Source organism: Erigeron canadensis, chromosome 6, assembly GCF_010389155.1.
Source record: "Erigeron canadensis isolate Cc75 chromosome 6, C_canadensis_v1, whole genome shotgun sequence".
In the NCBI taxonomy this organism is placed as follows: Eukaryota; Viridiplantae; Streptophyta; class Magnoliopsida; order Asterales; family Asteraceae; genus Erigeron; species Erigeron canadensis.
The window spans coordinates 22,993,414-23,009,954 of NC_057766.1; the positions used below are offsets into that span (position 1 = coordinate 22,993,414).

Consider the following 16,541-nt stretch of genomic DNA (forward strand, 5'->3'; position numbering starts at 1 on the left):
CGTCATTTGGGTTAACCCGAATAACCTAAAACTTAATCAGTTTGGGTTACGGGTGAAAATTCAATAATTTGGGTCAACCCAAATAACCCGAATAAGATGTTTTTTTCTTTTATATATACATATATATAACACATCAAATATGTTTAAAGTATATATTCTTGAATATTAACGATAAAACAACTATCTTTTCATTCAAGAATTCAAAAACGCAAAATTATATGTGTTTCAATCGTTTTGGATATAAAAGTTTGTTAATCTAAATAAATATCAATATTATTTAAGTTTTTGAAGTAGAAATTACATTGTTGCAATGTTGCATAACTAACAAATTTTTTTAAGTTGCACGTAAATTCATCAATCACGTTTATTTGGGTCACCCAAAACCCGAACCCGAATAACCTAAACCCATATAACCCAAAGCTTATTTAGTTTGGGTCACGGGTTGATTTATAATTTTTCAAAACCCGAATAACCCGATCCAAATAATCTGAAACCCAAATAACCCGACCCATCAACACCCCTAACGGTATTCATGCGAGTGGTCGTACACTGCCTTCTCCACGCCTTAGTGCCAACACTCTCATGTGTGCATATGATGTCACATTAAGATTAAGTGATTGTGGGTTAATAACGACCGTCATTTATTTAATTTTGTGGTTATCAAAAAGAAATTGACTCAACAACTATTATTATTAGATGGTAAACAGTATCTATTAGATGTACTGGTTATAATGGGCCTTTTTCTACAGAATTTGGATGCCCATACAAGTAAAAACTTGGGTCTTATAATTTAGATGTACTAGTTGTAATGGGCCTTTTAGATCTTATATAATTAAAAAGTTTTCTTACATTGAATGGCAGAAAGTTTTGCACATTCTTTTCATTCTCATCCTCACTAAAAAGTGACATGTCGGTTTCGAAAAGTTGGATTTATTTTTCTTGTTTTTGTGCGGTCTTTAAACGTTCAGTTCATTTACAGACTTGTGTTTATGACCTATGTTTAGCGATATGTTAATGACCTCTTTTCCATGATCCGGAGTAATAATAACATTCACGTTAGCTTAAACATTACGTTGATGAAACGCTTAGTTGGATAAAAATGACCATTTGTATTTGTCTTTGTCGCAATTAAAACCCATTTATTGCCTTGCTATTCTCAGTTTAATTGCCGATCATTTCTTCAAATTCACTACAAAAGAAACGTGTTGATGGTCTTGAAATTATGTTGGCTAAACTAGCTAGAGACTTGAATTTTTTTGATGTGACTCTTCCATTTGGTCCTTGTTATGTAAAATAATTTAGTGTGCCATGGAGACTTAAAATAAGTGTTACTATACCAAAAAAAAATAATGATGTAATACTTTTTAACTATATCAAATAAAATATACATATTTAAAACTTAAATTGATAATATGGTTCTTATAATATATATACTTTATTTGTTGTAGATTTAGTTACTATATATTAGAGACAAATATGTGTATAATCGTATATGCTATGTAGATAATGGACTTGTAAATAACTTTTAAATAAATCAATCTCTTGAGTTTTTGAATACATAAAAGTTACTAATGCAAACAAGCATGAATAATGAGACCACTCATTCTAAGTCTCTAATTATTTCATCCAATCAAAACCTAACATACATCTAAAATTCGTAAGATCTCTACCCAACAAATAAATTCTAAAACTCGATGTACTCAATAACATCAAGCCTTCATAGAGATCGAACAAAAAAAATCTTCTACTACAAATCCTCAAATCTTTTTATATACACAACATATATATATAACTCTAACAATCACAAGCATATATATATAGTTGCACCCCAAAATGCATACTCAAAACTAATTCGACGACGTAATAGATAAAGTCGTGGCAGAGGACGTTCGTGGTGAGGACGATGTAGTTGTCTGCCTTAGCACGACGGTAGGCAATATATTAGTTTTCCGCCTTTCAGTTTCTTTAATAATTTCTGTCGCGAAAAATTGTATCTTGTCCAAATTAGTATCATTATATTTTTTCCCTTGAAACAACACCGATTCCACATTTCTTTGTTTCAACATCTCTTCGGCCATCTTCGACTTATCTACTTCATTTCCATAACTATGATTCTCGCTTTTTACATAACGTTCGTTCGCTTGGATACGAGCATAGTTACTAGTTCGACTTTGCCCAAATGCCATTGATACGGCTTGATCAACCTATAAACATCATACATTAATCATCATTAGAATAATAATCTTTGTCTGGTACAAAGGGTAAATTAGTCTTTTACTCACTTCGAATATATCATCTATATTTTGTAGCTTTTAAATACTATAGCGACCATAATAAGTTAATACTAGTAACCCCCACCGACGGTATCAACAATAGTTGTCTTGGTCCCATTTGAGTGGTTGCAATAATAGTGTATCACCTAAAATCTATTAAATTCTAAAGCAATAATATCTGATTTTATTTACTCGTCCTGTCGTCCAAACTTATTTACTTCTTTGTAGTAGAGATATTAATAATTCTTACAAAAAATTTCACTTGCAACGATGCTTTTTACATCTCAATATTATAAGGTGAGTATCTATTTTTATCTTCTTTTTTTTCTTATATACATTTAAGTATATAAACAGTTGTAAATTGTAACTTATGGACCTTAGTTAAAGACTAAAATGGAAAAACAGACAATAATATAGAAACAGAGCTAAAAAAAAAAGGTAATGTAGACAATAATCTTACCGTATCCGAAACTGTATCACCAAAGATCTTAACGTACGTAGATCGCGACGGCGTTTGATTCCCGGCAACGCCGCAAAACGGTTCTCCATTGCCTAAAGACACAACAAGCAAGTCCTCAAGCCCGTTACAAAACGGGAATTCTTGCTTATTGTTAAGAATGTGAGTAATTGCCATAGCCGTTGGATTATTCATCGCCAGCTCACCACTAATCGCGGAAATTTTTGTCCTCTTATCCACCGACAGCGTGGCAAAGGGCCCATTAACCGCCGTGGTGGCAGCACACACATCCCTCATCTTAAAATCACAACCATCCATTTCAACCGCGTCAGCACGCGAAAAAACAAAGGGCCCACCAGTAGTAAAATCATAACATGGTATCAGAACAGGTTTTACAGTATCTTTTAAAGACAAATCCCCAAATATTTTGTGAAAAACTTTCCCATTTTTCGCAGAAGATCCTAAAAGCCTTTTAAAAACCCCTTGTTTTGAAAATTTAGAAAGTTTGTGTCCATTTTCTGACACAAACTTTACCGCGTCATTCGCGGTAAACAAGGGTTCACCATCTTTTCCTTTAGTAAACAACAAAGCAGCCAGGACACCCCCGATGCCCGAACCGGATACAACATCAAAGAAATCCGAAATGCGGGCATCAGGGATTCCAGACTTGAGACGTAGAGACGTCTCAAGGTATAGAATCGATTTAGCAGCTAATAAACCGTCCGTAGCGCCACTGCCATCAATCGAAAGAACACGAACTCTCCCGGTAACATGTCTTCCGGGTGTCATTTCTTTAGTTGGAGTAGAATTTGAAGAAACATTGTTTCCAAACAAGAATTTGTTTTCAAGAATTGAGAAAATATCAGAAGTGAGTTGGTCCATTTTTAAGAATTATGAGTTTGTGTGAGATTATTATTAATATATATTGGAGTGAATGAGAAGTGTTGTGGTGGAGAGGTTATATATATAGAGAGAGTATGGTACGGTAATGGGGTGTTCGTGCGTGTGTATGTGGTATATTAATTTGTATAATTTATAAATGTATATTTTTAAGTATAGAAAGAGACAAAAGAATGTACATTTGTGAATGTGGTGATTAAGAATAAGTTTTGTAAAATAAGGGCGGGTGGAAATTGATGAATCGGTTACCCGCCGGTGTGGTTTGAATAGTAGTAGGACAATATATGGTCTTTTACTTTCTGTTCTTATAAAGAAAAAGGCAACATGATCTTTAAATTATATTAATATATTTCAATTCAAGATTCTATGGTAATTCATAAAGTGTAGCTATGAGTTTAAATATAAGAGTTTTGGTTTTTGAAACCATTAAGTGTTAGCACATAATCATCGATATGAAAGAATTGAAATTATAAGTGGCTAAGTTTATATTTGATTCAAGATAGGTTTTATCGTTTTGAGCCTTTGGGCGCCGAGAATTCTCAAAACCGGTGATTTTGGTGGACTTTGGTTACCTGGTGATGTCTGTCATTTGCGGACCAGCCGTCGAGCATTAAATCATTAATGTTAAATTATGTTAATATTTTATATATTAAGTCAAATCATATTGTATAGTTATGAGTTATATATGAGTTGAATGCCAATGAATTTTAGCCCAATTGGTATACATAAATTAAACGATGAATTTATAACAGAGGTCTCAAGTTCAAATTTGACTCAAAATGAGTTTTACCATTAGAGACTTTTAGTGACGAGTTTTTTTCTTTCTTTCAAACTAGTGGTTTTGATGAGTTTTGCTTCTCAACGTTGTATGTCGTTTGTGGCCATTGGTAGCCGAACATTAATTTTTGTTGGACATTAAACAAAAAATGAGTTGAAAAAGAATAACTTTTTTCTAAATGAATTTGGTTTTTAAAAGAAAAAATTAATCCCGATAATTTTTTATTTTTTTTGAACAATAAAATAATTTTATTAATAAGGAACTTCGGCAGGATGCCGAAATAAACAAGTATTACATCAAGTAACTAGGACTACTACGCCATAATGACCATAACAACTTGACTTTTTTGCAACGAGATGATACCCATAAAAACGACAAAAAAACAATCCCGATAATTTAATAAACTCATTGAGGACTCTTAAAACCCATACCAAATGTGCACATCGACTTCTTCAAACGATGGCTTAGAAGTTTACACTTTTTATGTTATTTTCCAAGCAAATTTTGATTAGCTTAAAGAAAGTTCTTAAAGTTACAATGCTTCCAGGTTTAAGTGGCTATCTATACTTCTATACTACTATATAAAAATTAAACTCATATGTTGAAAAGTTAAGATTTTTAGGACATGTAAAATTAACATTTTACCCTTAATGAATTAAGTTACACAATCATTTCATTATCTTCTAAAAGATATCAACTACTCTTTTGAATCAAATATCATTATATCAAATACTCACACCACTTGACCGCATCTGCCCCCATCAACGATCGTCGGTGCCGTCACCATCCGTCGATACCACCACATCAGAGTCACTGTTATCGTTGTTGCATTGTGCGGGTACCATGCTCGTTACAGTAGATAGTTAATGATCAAAGATTGGTCTTTCTTTTTTGTAAAATTTTTCACAAATCTACTCGATATCGAACATAACTAATTAACTTTTCTGATACGAGACCCCATCCAAGTAGTAGGGGCCGACAAACACCTCCATACACCATCTCAGTGCCACCAGTTATGGTGATCGAAAACTTATCGCCGGATGCCTAGTGTACTAGAGTCAAAAATTGAACTTAAGACCACAAAGTACCCTAGTCCATCATTCTTTGTATCATTTGATCTAAGACCAAAGACTTTTTTTTTTTTTAACAGCATATATTTTATTATATTACAAATATAAAAAAACAATTCAACCAAACATATAAAACTATTCGTTACATGAAAAGGAGAAGGTTTCTAATCCACTCGTCCCATGGGATCTTACGACTTTTGTTCATGTTCTAGTCTCTAATTACTTACTATATAAAAATAATAATCATCGTAATGATGAAGAAAATTAGACTAATTAATCTTCCGTCCTTTCAAAATTTAAAGCAAACATGTTTATGAAAACTTAAATTGGTGGCGAAATATGGAGTAATTGGCAAGGAAATTCGCTAATTAAGTTTTTAAAATGGTATGGATTATCACTATATATAACCATACGAGACTTTAAGCTAAGTTATGCTTCCACTAAAACGCCATATGAGGGACTCAAATTAAAGGTGGCGCATAATCATTTTTAACTAAACATAATTATTATGGATTAAGTTTTATGTTTAATCACCAAAAAAGCAGTGATGTGTCATATTTTATACCATTTCCCACGTGACTTTAGGACCAATTATTCGTTATATTTATAGTTTTATATCCAACTTTCGATGCTTTGAAGGTGTGTTAAGTGTTTTCAGGTTGGAAATTGATTAGAATAATGAATTGGTTGAATTCGATGATATATGGAAGAAATGGGAGGAAGATTCGGTTGAAATCGAGCGAAAGACGAAGGAAACGAATCTTGGAGTTTGTAACTCCCGTTACTGGAGTAATGGCCATTACAAAGAAAAATCATGAAACTCCTGTAACTTGCAGTTACTCCACTAACGGCAGTTAGTTTTTCAAAGGAGTGTAATGGCAGTTACTGGAGTAACGGCAGTTACAAGGGAAGTTCAAAGGTAACGGCCATTACTCCACTAACAGCCGTTACACGCGAATTTTGTATATATAGATGATTAGGGTTCTGCTTTGAGGGACGAATTTGGCATAAAAGTTCTTTAGTTTTCTCATAATTCTAGGCTTTTGGAGCAAACAAGTTGTTAGGGTTTTACATCTTTTCAGCTTTGGATTATAATCATCATTGCTACCGGATTATCTTCAATCATTTGGTATAATATGATTTCTTCTCTATTCGTTTGTTCTTGTGTTTTTAATATGAGTAGCTAAATCCTTAGCACCCGCTTGGGTAGTAAGCATGTCATGGGGTCGAATTAATATTGCTTGTAAGTGTTGGACAAGGTTTATATGTTTAATCGAAGATCCACATTTATTTGGATTTAAATATTGTTTTCAACTTTTATATTAGTTGATTGATAATTGTAATTAGAAGTTCGGGAGAAATCTATGTCATTGTCAATTGATTTATGAAATGGTTAATCGGTCTATATTTAACCTAAAATCGTTGGAGTTCGGGAGAAATCAACGATAAAGATTTTAAACAATTAAATTCATTTTGAGTGTATAAACGCTTATGATAGAGGGATCTGATTAGGCGAATAAGCAGTTCGGGAGAAAGCTTTCAAAAGATTAAATCATAAAATCAACTCAGGTATTTAATGCTTAACTGTTTAGAGTAGAAATTAAGTGCGGGAGCAATAATTATGTTTTGAGCAGTTAAAGTTTCAAGTATAACGGGAGTTCATCTTGTCTACCTTTTGAGTTGTTCAACAAATGCAAGTAATATTTACACCCGATGATTGGCATGTGAGCTGATCCAAGTAGGTGTTCCTTTTAAATCTTTGCTAAGATTCAACAACAAATATTCTCTTGCGATTAATCCTACGGGATTACTGACTTTTCTTAATAACTCTTGCAAAGTGTCAATTCGACCACAAAACCCCCCTTTTAATCTGAATCACTTTATTGTAACAATTGCTTATTAAGTCCTTGTGTTCAACCTCGGTTTACCAAGTCAACTATACTGCATATGAACGGCTCCACTGCCCGCAAGTGTGTAGTAGTAAGTAGCTAGGTATTTCGTGTTTATAAATTTAAGACTAGAAAATACACATCACAGCTTATCAAAGTATGATTTACTAAATTGCTATTAGATCATAGCACATCATGGAGAAGTAAACAACAAAATATATAGAAGCAATCAAACGATTGTTGTTATTATCATCTTGATATCACTAAAACGAATTATAGTCCCTTTATGAGTATTTGGCTTGGGTATACTCAGGTTCAAGTCTGAAAGGGCAGGGTCTATCCCTATTAATCGTCGTGTCTTCGGGGGATTAGTAGGGGTCCGGGGTCCCCGGACTCCCCCCTCCACCATCGGGTATTTAAATTAGACATTTTTACTTTGAGAAAGCTCTCTGACGCATACCCGGTTAAGACAATATATGTTAAACTCTCCGCTATCGAATTGCGATACGAATTTTCAAGCGAAATTCGCCTTTTAAAAAAAAAAACTAAAACGAATTTATAAATTAAAGAAAATATACCATGCATGCATCAACAGGGACAAAAGAAATAAATATAGGGCATATCTATGGGGTGTTTGGTATTGTGATTCTAAAACGAAAGCTGCATTTTGAAAAAGCATGTAGCTACATGCTTCTCCACAACTGCGTTTTCATAGCCAATAATCACTTTTTCATACAAAGACTTTTTTAGATTATTTGCGTTTTACAAACGTAATAATCAGATAATCACTTTATAACGCAATCTCAAACACCCTCCTAGTTATCTACATTTTAATTACATACAAAGTAAAGTAAAGTAACTCCCAATGCCGTCTTCCACGGGTTTTGGGTCCCAATACCGTCTTCGACGGTGTATGGGGGAGGTTGATATGTAGACAGCCTTACCCCTACCAAAGGTAGAGAGGCTGCTTCCAGGTTCTACCATAGGTAGAAAAGGACCTCCAGCCTTACGGGGCATAAGGATCGAACCCATGACCTCTGTTTCCAGCACTGATCCAACCCAGTTACATACGCCCAGTTACATACGTCCCATGGAAAAGGCTATTAATATAAGGTCATATATTTTTAACCCAAAATATTCACATATGTTTTAATAGTGTGCATTACATTTATATGTGGCTTCCGTATTTTTGACCCGAAAAAGAAAATAAACTGCAATTAATCTTGCTTTATGTTTAAGTATCATTAAAGATAGATACCAAATTAAATTGGAGTTAAATACATGTCAAATCTAAAATGTAGCCTACTATGCAAATAATCGGCCAATAGGTATCTAATAGTAAACATGTATCATAAACATACTAGCATAGTATTCGTGCATTGCGGTAGATACAATTGACACCACGTCATGATGGTTACCGTCAACAGTAGTATGTGTTGTGTTTTTTTTGGAAAAAACAATACTATGTGTTTTGTGCGTGTTTTTGTGGGTGTTTTCGTTTCTAAGTGGTGGGTTGTGTGTGCTCATAGGGTAACAAATAAGGAGAGTATAAGTGTAATTTCGACATGTGTAACTTTCAAAATTTAAGATAGAGAGTGCAATCTACCAATATATATATAACAAGGTCCTAAATTTTTTTATAGAGAAACAATGACCGTTAGATGAGTTCAAACTTTTGATTATAACCCTTAGATCTAAATAATAGTACCATTACTAAATCTAATATTAAGTAAACACAACATTAGTCCATCTACTTTAGATAATTTACACTTTTTTGTTTTCCATAATTAATTTATACTTTACACCATTAATATTCAATCACTAATATTTAATAAACACAATATTAGTCCTTGTATTTTAAATAATTAAAAAAGTAAGTAAGTAAGTAACTCCCAACGCCGTCTTCCACGGGTTTTGGGTCCTAATACCGTCTTCGACAGTGTATGGGGGAGGTTGATATGTAGACAGCCTTACCCCTACCAAAGATAGAGAGGCTGCTTCCAGGTTCTACCATAGGTAGAAAAGGACCTCCAGCCTTGCTGGGCATGAGGATCGAACCAATGACCTTTGTTTCCAGAGGCATGAGCTCCAACCCAGTTGGTTATATATACCTAAGAAGCCATAAATCGATCGATCCGTGTAATGTGTAAACATAATGAATTAATATATATATATATATATATATATTCATGCATGTATGAGTTCATATTGTAACTGTATTATTAGGTTATCAAATCATTTATAATTATATTATACAAGGTTGCAGAAGTCGTTAATCGTTCCCAGGGCGGCCGATAAGCGAGTTGGGATTACTCGGGTGCATACGGTGAGTACTCGGGGGTCAAAGTGGCCAAGTCGGAGAGTACTCGGAGTAATCGGTCGACTCGACACCCTACCTTGTAGCGGGTACTCGGAGATTACTCGGATCGACTCGGTGAGTTTTTACAACAGTGATATTATATACATTAAAGTCTTTTAGATTATCTGATTATTATTTAACTAATATGGTTTTATTTTAATTTATTAATAAAAGAAAAAGCATGCCATTCACTATATATACTAGATACTAGATTAAACTCGTACGTTGTGCGGGATAATTGAGAACATAAATATAAAAACAATAATTGATAGTTATATTATTATTAATAGTTTTAGTAATATAAAGAACTGTTAGATTGTGACCGATAAAAACAATAAAATTATAGTTTATGAAATATGATATACGCCAAGTATATATAAAAGCAAGACTAATGAAATATAAATATTTATAAATCATAAAAGTCTTTCTCATGATATATAATTATTAAATCTAATATAATAAATACTTTTAAAAAAATAAACATAATATGATAAACAATCTTTATTGATAGAAAATAGTTATCATTGAATTAATAAAAAAAAGTAGTATAATGTATATAATCGTTGTACCTATATAGAAAATTGAAAATTAAATATTAATGATTAGGATTATGATTAATGATTATGATCAAATTTGATGGTAAAGATCATACATGACAACGTAGATATATCAATTTAAATGAAAAAATGGCACCTCATTAAAAATCCAATGTGACAAAAAACTAAAAATGTCACCTATGAAAATATCATCTCTTAGTTATATAGAGATCTTGAATACTTGATATATATAATTATAGAAACACATAATGAGTTTGAATTTTTAATTACAACCCTTAAATATTTATGTTAACTTAGTTAAATTTCATACGCATATTTAAATTTGAATGCAATAACAATTACCTTTTATATTTTGACAAAGTATTACAAGAAAAAAGAAGAAAAAATTGAATGCAAGAACAATTACCTTTTATATTTTGACAAAATATTACAAGAAAAAAGAAAAAAAAAGAGTGATAAAATACGGAAAAATACTATAACAAAACACATAAATATGGAAGTTAGATTATCTAATTTATTATTGGAAGTTAGATTATTCGAACAAAACACATAAAATAAATATGTTATTTTGTTAAAGAAAATGCTAAACAAATCCCTTAGAACTTTATTTAACGTGCATAAAAGATTGTACATTTTCATATTAAACGCTCATCTCCTGAATTTTATGATAGATGTACAACTAATTAATGCACCTTAACGAAAGTCCTTAGGGCTTTGTTTAGCAAAACCCGTTAAGGAAAATGCTAAACAAAGCCTATTTATAATTGCGTATTTGATTTTATATAAATAAGAAGATAATATGTTTTTTAAAATTTCATTTAAATCACATGGTAGATCGATATGAAACCTTTGATCCCGTGTGCCGAATTGATACCTACGAAACCTCAATGCTGAGTTTTTTTGCATCGATGATTAGCTAACATTATCAGTCTTATTCATGGGAAGAATTGAACATGCATCCCTTAAGATAACAGACTCTCAATGATGTCATGGTGGCCAACCCACCTAAATGAGTTGGTTTGAAATTTAATCATTATAGTAAATGAAGTTTTTCTGTTTATATTTACTTTTATATCGTCATTATACAAATATATAACAACCATATTATAAAACCGACTACACTAAAGGAAATTTTGAATATTACTATCTTCACCAGTATTAGATGTATTTAACATTACATTGTCATTATACAAAAATTTATATATCTTACTAACCATTTTTGATGCAAATAAAATTTTAAATAACAATACAATTGTATTTTAACATATCTTATCTATAATTAATAATTGTGTTATTCTTAAAACTTATTATATCTATCTCGCGTATTTATATTGTCTCTCTTAATATGCGGGAAAATATAAATTTACTATTATATATACAAAAATACGATTTTCTTAAATAATTATTAACCAATTGAAATGTTTTATTTCACTCAATCAACATTTGCATATGTTGTTGATCCTATCAAATTGAAAACCTTATTACTTGACACTTTTTAATAAGTTATTTATTATATGTTTTTCTTAATAAATCTAGATGTTGAAATTTAGGGTCTCTTATAAGATTATATATATTATGAATTTTCAAATCTTGATTATTGTATTATAATTTGCTAGATTTTAGTTTCCTAAATATTTTAGTTTTTTAAGTTTGTTACATAAACCTAATATATGTTTCAAATACTATTAATATTACTAACAAAATTCAACCATGATTTTCAGAAAATACTTTGAAAAATTCTAAAAAATTAACTATAAGTACATAATTTGAAACTCTCAGTATATTGATGTAAAATTAACTTTAAAAATTTTAAATGGTTAACTATAAACTCAAAATGTAAACTTTCAAAAGGTGAGCTATTGGCAAGGTCTTAAACCTTAGGGAAATACATCAAGGTATAAATCACACTTCCGACATTTGTAGGAGTGATTAAGAGGGTTTTTGAAATTACTGGGTTTCATCCCAAATATGCGTGGTTCAAATGCTAACTACTTTTGTTTTGTTACATTTTCTTTATGTGTGTATTTATATAAACATTAAACTACGTAAAAATTGTAAAAAATGACTAATATAGTTACACTAATTAAAAAGAAGTCAAATCCATATAGAGCTCTTATTTATATTCCGCTAAACAAATCCGTTTATATTGGATTTCAAACTATCACTTGATACAATAATTTGAAGTTTTATATTTGTTTATAGAAACATAAAATCATGAAATTTTTTTTTTCTATATAAAGACATACATTAACTTTGATCGTAAATGCGATAGTTTTCAATGAAAATTTGCTTATATGCATATTAACTCATTACAGCAAGATAGTAATTAATTTACATATTTGGCATCATGATACTAATTAATCTATTTTCAACATCTTTTATTTATGGTTGTCAATGTATGATATTGTGAAACTTGTCACTAATTAAATATGTTATCTCGCGTATTACGCGAGACAATAATCTAGTTTTTTTTAAAAAGAGTATAGATATATAAAGAGTTAATATTGAATATAGTATCATTTAATATGGTAAAAAATATTCTTTCGTTTAAAATTTTTCAACCATTTTTCAATCAATAAATTAAGTAATTAAAAATATTCATATGTAAGTTATAAATCTTGATATATTATTGTTCTTTACTAATTAGTTTAATATCTTTTATAGCTTAAAATAAGAATGTTTATAATATCTTTATGATAATAATAATAATAATAAATATAATATAAGATTTTTAGTTATCTTATCTATATCATCTATGTATTAATTAATTAGAATTTTTAATTATTTATCATAACTATAAAATAAAAATAATAAATTTAAATAAAATGTCATATATCGATCAAATAAATCTAAAATTTTGGTTTAATTTATTAGTCGATAAGATATATATATATATATACATATATATTCACTTCTTTTTTTTTAACAACTGATTTTCGAATAAAAACAAACCCCTCACCATTAAATGAAGAGGTCCTAACTTGACAATGGATAATCGATTGTCTAAACCGGATCCGATTACGAGCCGAACAACGATGTCAAAAGGAAAACCCCATTAGGCTCCTCCAACAACTCGGGATTAATAGAGTATAAATTTATGCTTAGCAAGATTTGAATCTCCACCTCATAAACCATTAATCATTGTTTTTTCTTTCCTTATTCTCCTAACTTAAAACTTTTAAATTTTAGGTCAAAAATCAATCTAAAACTTTTCATTTTTTAGAGTTAACCTACACCATTAATTTTACCAAAAAATCGATTCAATTCATTTATCATTTTTGAATATATTTTTCCAATCTTTAAAAAAATACCATTTGTTTTCGCATATGCTTACGGACTCACAAAAGCTCATCGTTATTAATTCTTAAAAACATGCTAGTATATATTTATTTATATTGTTTATATATATATTTAATTAAAAATGGAAAGTAATATTCGTATCATAGAGTTAAAAATGTGATAAATTTATTAATTCTTAAAAACATGCTAGTATATATTTATTTATATTGTTTATATATATTGTTTATATATACATTTTATTAAAAATGTGATAAATTTATTAAATATTGTGATACACTTATCATTTCACAATATAAATAGAATGAAAGGGAATAATAAATAAAAGTAGCCCCACTAAACGTGGTGAGGGCTGTCAATATGGTACAATTAGAAGTACACACTAGAATTGCGAATGTATACTACTCGAAAGATGAACGGCAGCATTTGACCAAAGTCAAAACTTGCTTTCTAGGCAGCTTCTACACGGATCACCGACGCAATATATGCTTTTCGAAATCTCTTTGTCGGAAGGGCCCTTCACCCGGAAACATTTAAATCTTCACCAACTACTCAAAATAATTAGGTCTATGTACTTATCTCCTAATCCCATTCTTAAATGTATTTGAGTTTTGATGGGGTTTTGAGTTTGAGGGTGGAAAATGAGTAAGATAATAATTAATGATGCTTGGTTAAGAAAAAAAATAGATAATCAATACTATAAGTAGGTAATGACTCATTACAGAATAACTTGAGGGGAATGACTATCAATACCCCACTTCTTCTCTCACATCCCATTATTATTATTATTAATTATTATAATATAATATATTTTATAATGATAGTATTCCTTATCCATTACCTTTCTCTTACCCTTTCCCCTTTTTGAACTAAGCACCCCCTAAATCATGATATGACAGGAATGAATATATTAGTTTTCTCAATCAACATGGGTTTTTTTCTGAAATTGCATTTGAAGGCATATTGCTGGAATCAAATTTAACGTTAAGAAAAAAAAATAAGGACTTATCTCTAACTTACGTTATATTTTTCTTCACTATAAATCACTGAAATATTAATCATATTATACTACATTTACACATATAATAATAACTTGGTAGCCATACAATTTGTCGTCATCAAACCCCGAACTTATGTAGTTAACTAATGAAGTATGGCTTTTTTTTATTTTTTATTTTTATCAGAATATGAAGTATGGCTTGTAACTTTTGATTGGAATTTTATGTAAGATATGTTTAAGCATGAGTTAAAACATGAGATAACATTTTTTTTTTACTTATTATCTGTATCAATTTTTATAAAACTAAATATTTTAAAAGCTATATAGCGATACTACAAATAATGATACATTTATTTACTATGAAATTTGAATATGTAACTTTTTTTTTTTACCAACCTAAACTGGTAAACTAATAAGCAACATTCACATAGTATAATTCTTAGTTTTATTGCTTTAGTAATTTTCTATTTAAAAATGTTTTAGTATCATAACTAAAAACGCAAAATACAATTCATATGGGTATAGAGTATTTATCTAGGGGAGGTGATAAATTTAACTTAAGTTTTGATTCATTTATCATTTTATCAAAATATAACAAATCGATATATTGTTTATGTGTAATTGTGATATTTATATTTAAATAAAAATTTGTTATAACCAACATCTAGCGGTTAAAAAAGTTAGAATATCTTTATCTCCTCTCTTATAGTTGCGATATATTGGTATGTGGTATCCGACATATTATGCATTCCTGCAAGTTTCCCCATATCTAGTTTTATCGTTTACACACACTAATTTAATTGTCATGAGCTGTGACGAATACAAAAATAATATATGCGATCCACATATAATATACTTGTCGGACATTTTTAATCATATAATAATATACTTGCAAAACGACAAATTAGTTGTGGTGTACTGTTTAATTATAAAAACGTAGACCATGTTTAATCATTTAATCTTAACTACTACTCGCACTATTACGATTATTATATATACATGTCATACCAAATTATAGAATTAAGCTATAATATAATATGTGGGTTTGTTTAAAGTTACGATGTGAGGAATCGTAATTTTCCATTATTTAAAGCCTTTCTATACACCTTTCAACGTGCGTCCAAATATTAATGTTTTCAAATTTGGATTGATAGAATTAATTTATAATAATATGATTTGTGGTTTTGTCTGAAGTTATGATGTTAGGAATAGTAATTTTCCATTATATAAACCATTTAGAGACACTTTTCAACATGCATCCAAATATCAAATGTTTTAAATTTTGGATTCATAGAATAGAGACCGATCTCATTCATTTAGCGGCCGGATAATATCGGTTTCATTAATTTAATATTATTATTGATATTAATACTACTAATGTTAATATATCAAGAATCAATAGATAATAATGTAAAACAGAATAAAATGTACTTTGGCTATGGTTGAGTTAGTCTGAAGAATCACCAACTATTAGTGTACTAGACTAGATAATTTATTATCAATGATTATTAATCTATTTTTTTATAAAAAAAATTTCAACCATCAATCAGATTTTATTACGAGTAATAGCTAAGCAAACATGATGCAAACATACAGAACAACCTCCATGGGACTAACGAAAAACAACAATTAAAAGATCGAAGAAATTACAATAGTAGAGAGGAAATTACAAACAGCAATTATAAGCTCTGCTGCAGTGCTACATTGCCCAAAAAAAAAAAACCTCTTTTAGCTTTAATCTCCCTAATAGATTTCAGATTTATGTAAAGAGCAATCCACACCATTTAACACGAGGTCATTATGGGCTCGCCAAATGCACCAAAACTGAGTCGGACACAAAACTGAGAGCAATGCGATATTCCTTCTTCCTAGAGCGGTGTAAATAGGAACCCAGTCGAGGGCAACCTGTGCTGCTAGGATGCCAACCTTTCGAGGAATGCAATTGTTCCATTTAAATACAA

General features: G+C 30.3%; 1 protein-coding gene across 1 annotated transcript; it reads right to left on the reverse strand.

The window, feature by feature from the left end:
- Nucleotides 1-1,512: 1,512 nt before the first annotated feature.
- Nucleotides 1,513-3,673, reverse strand: LOC122603581 (patatin-like protein 7). Its single transcript, XM_043776319.1, has 2 exons — nucleotides 2,734-3,673; nucleotides 1,513-2,204 (listed from the first exon to the last, which is right to left on the reverse strand). Exons 1-2 carry the CDS (start codon nucleotides 3,610-3,612, stop codon nucleotides 1,848-1,850), a joined length of 1,236 nt encoding a protein of 411 aa, XP_043632254.1. The 5' UTR covers nucleotides 3,613-3,673; the 3' UTR covers nucleotides 1,513-1,847.
- Nucleotides 3,674-16,541: the final 12,868 nt, after the last annotated feature.

Excerpts from the sequence above, each read along its gene's own strand:
- LOC122603581 (XM_043776319.1), bottom strand. The coding sequence starts at position 3,612 with ATGGACCAACTCACTTCTGATATTTTCTCAATTCTTGAAAACAAATTC. Across the intron at positions 2,205-2,733 it reads GTGATACAGTTTCGGATACG|GTTGATCAAGCCGTATCAAT; the intron begins GTAAGATTATTG and ends TGATGTTTATAG.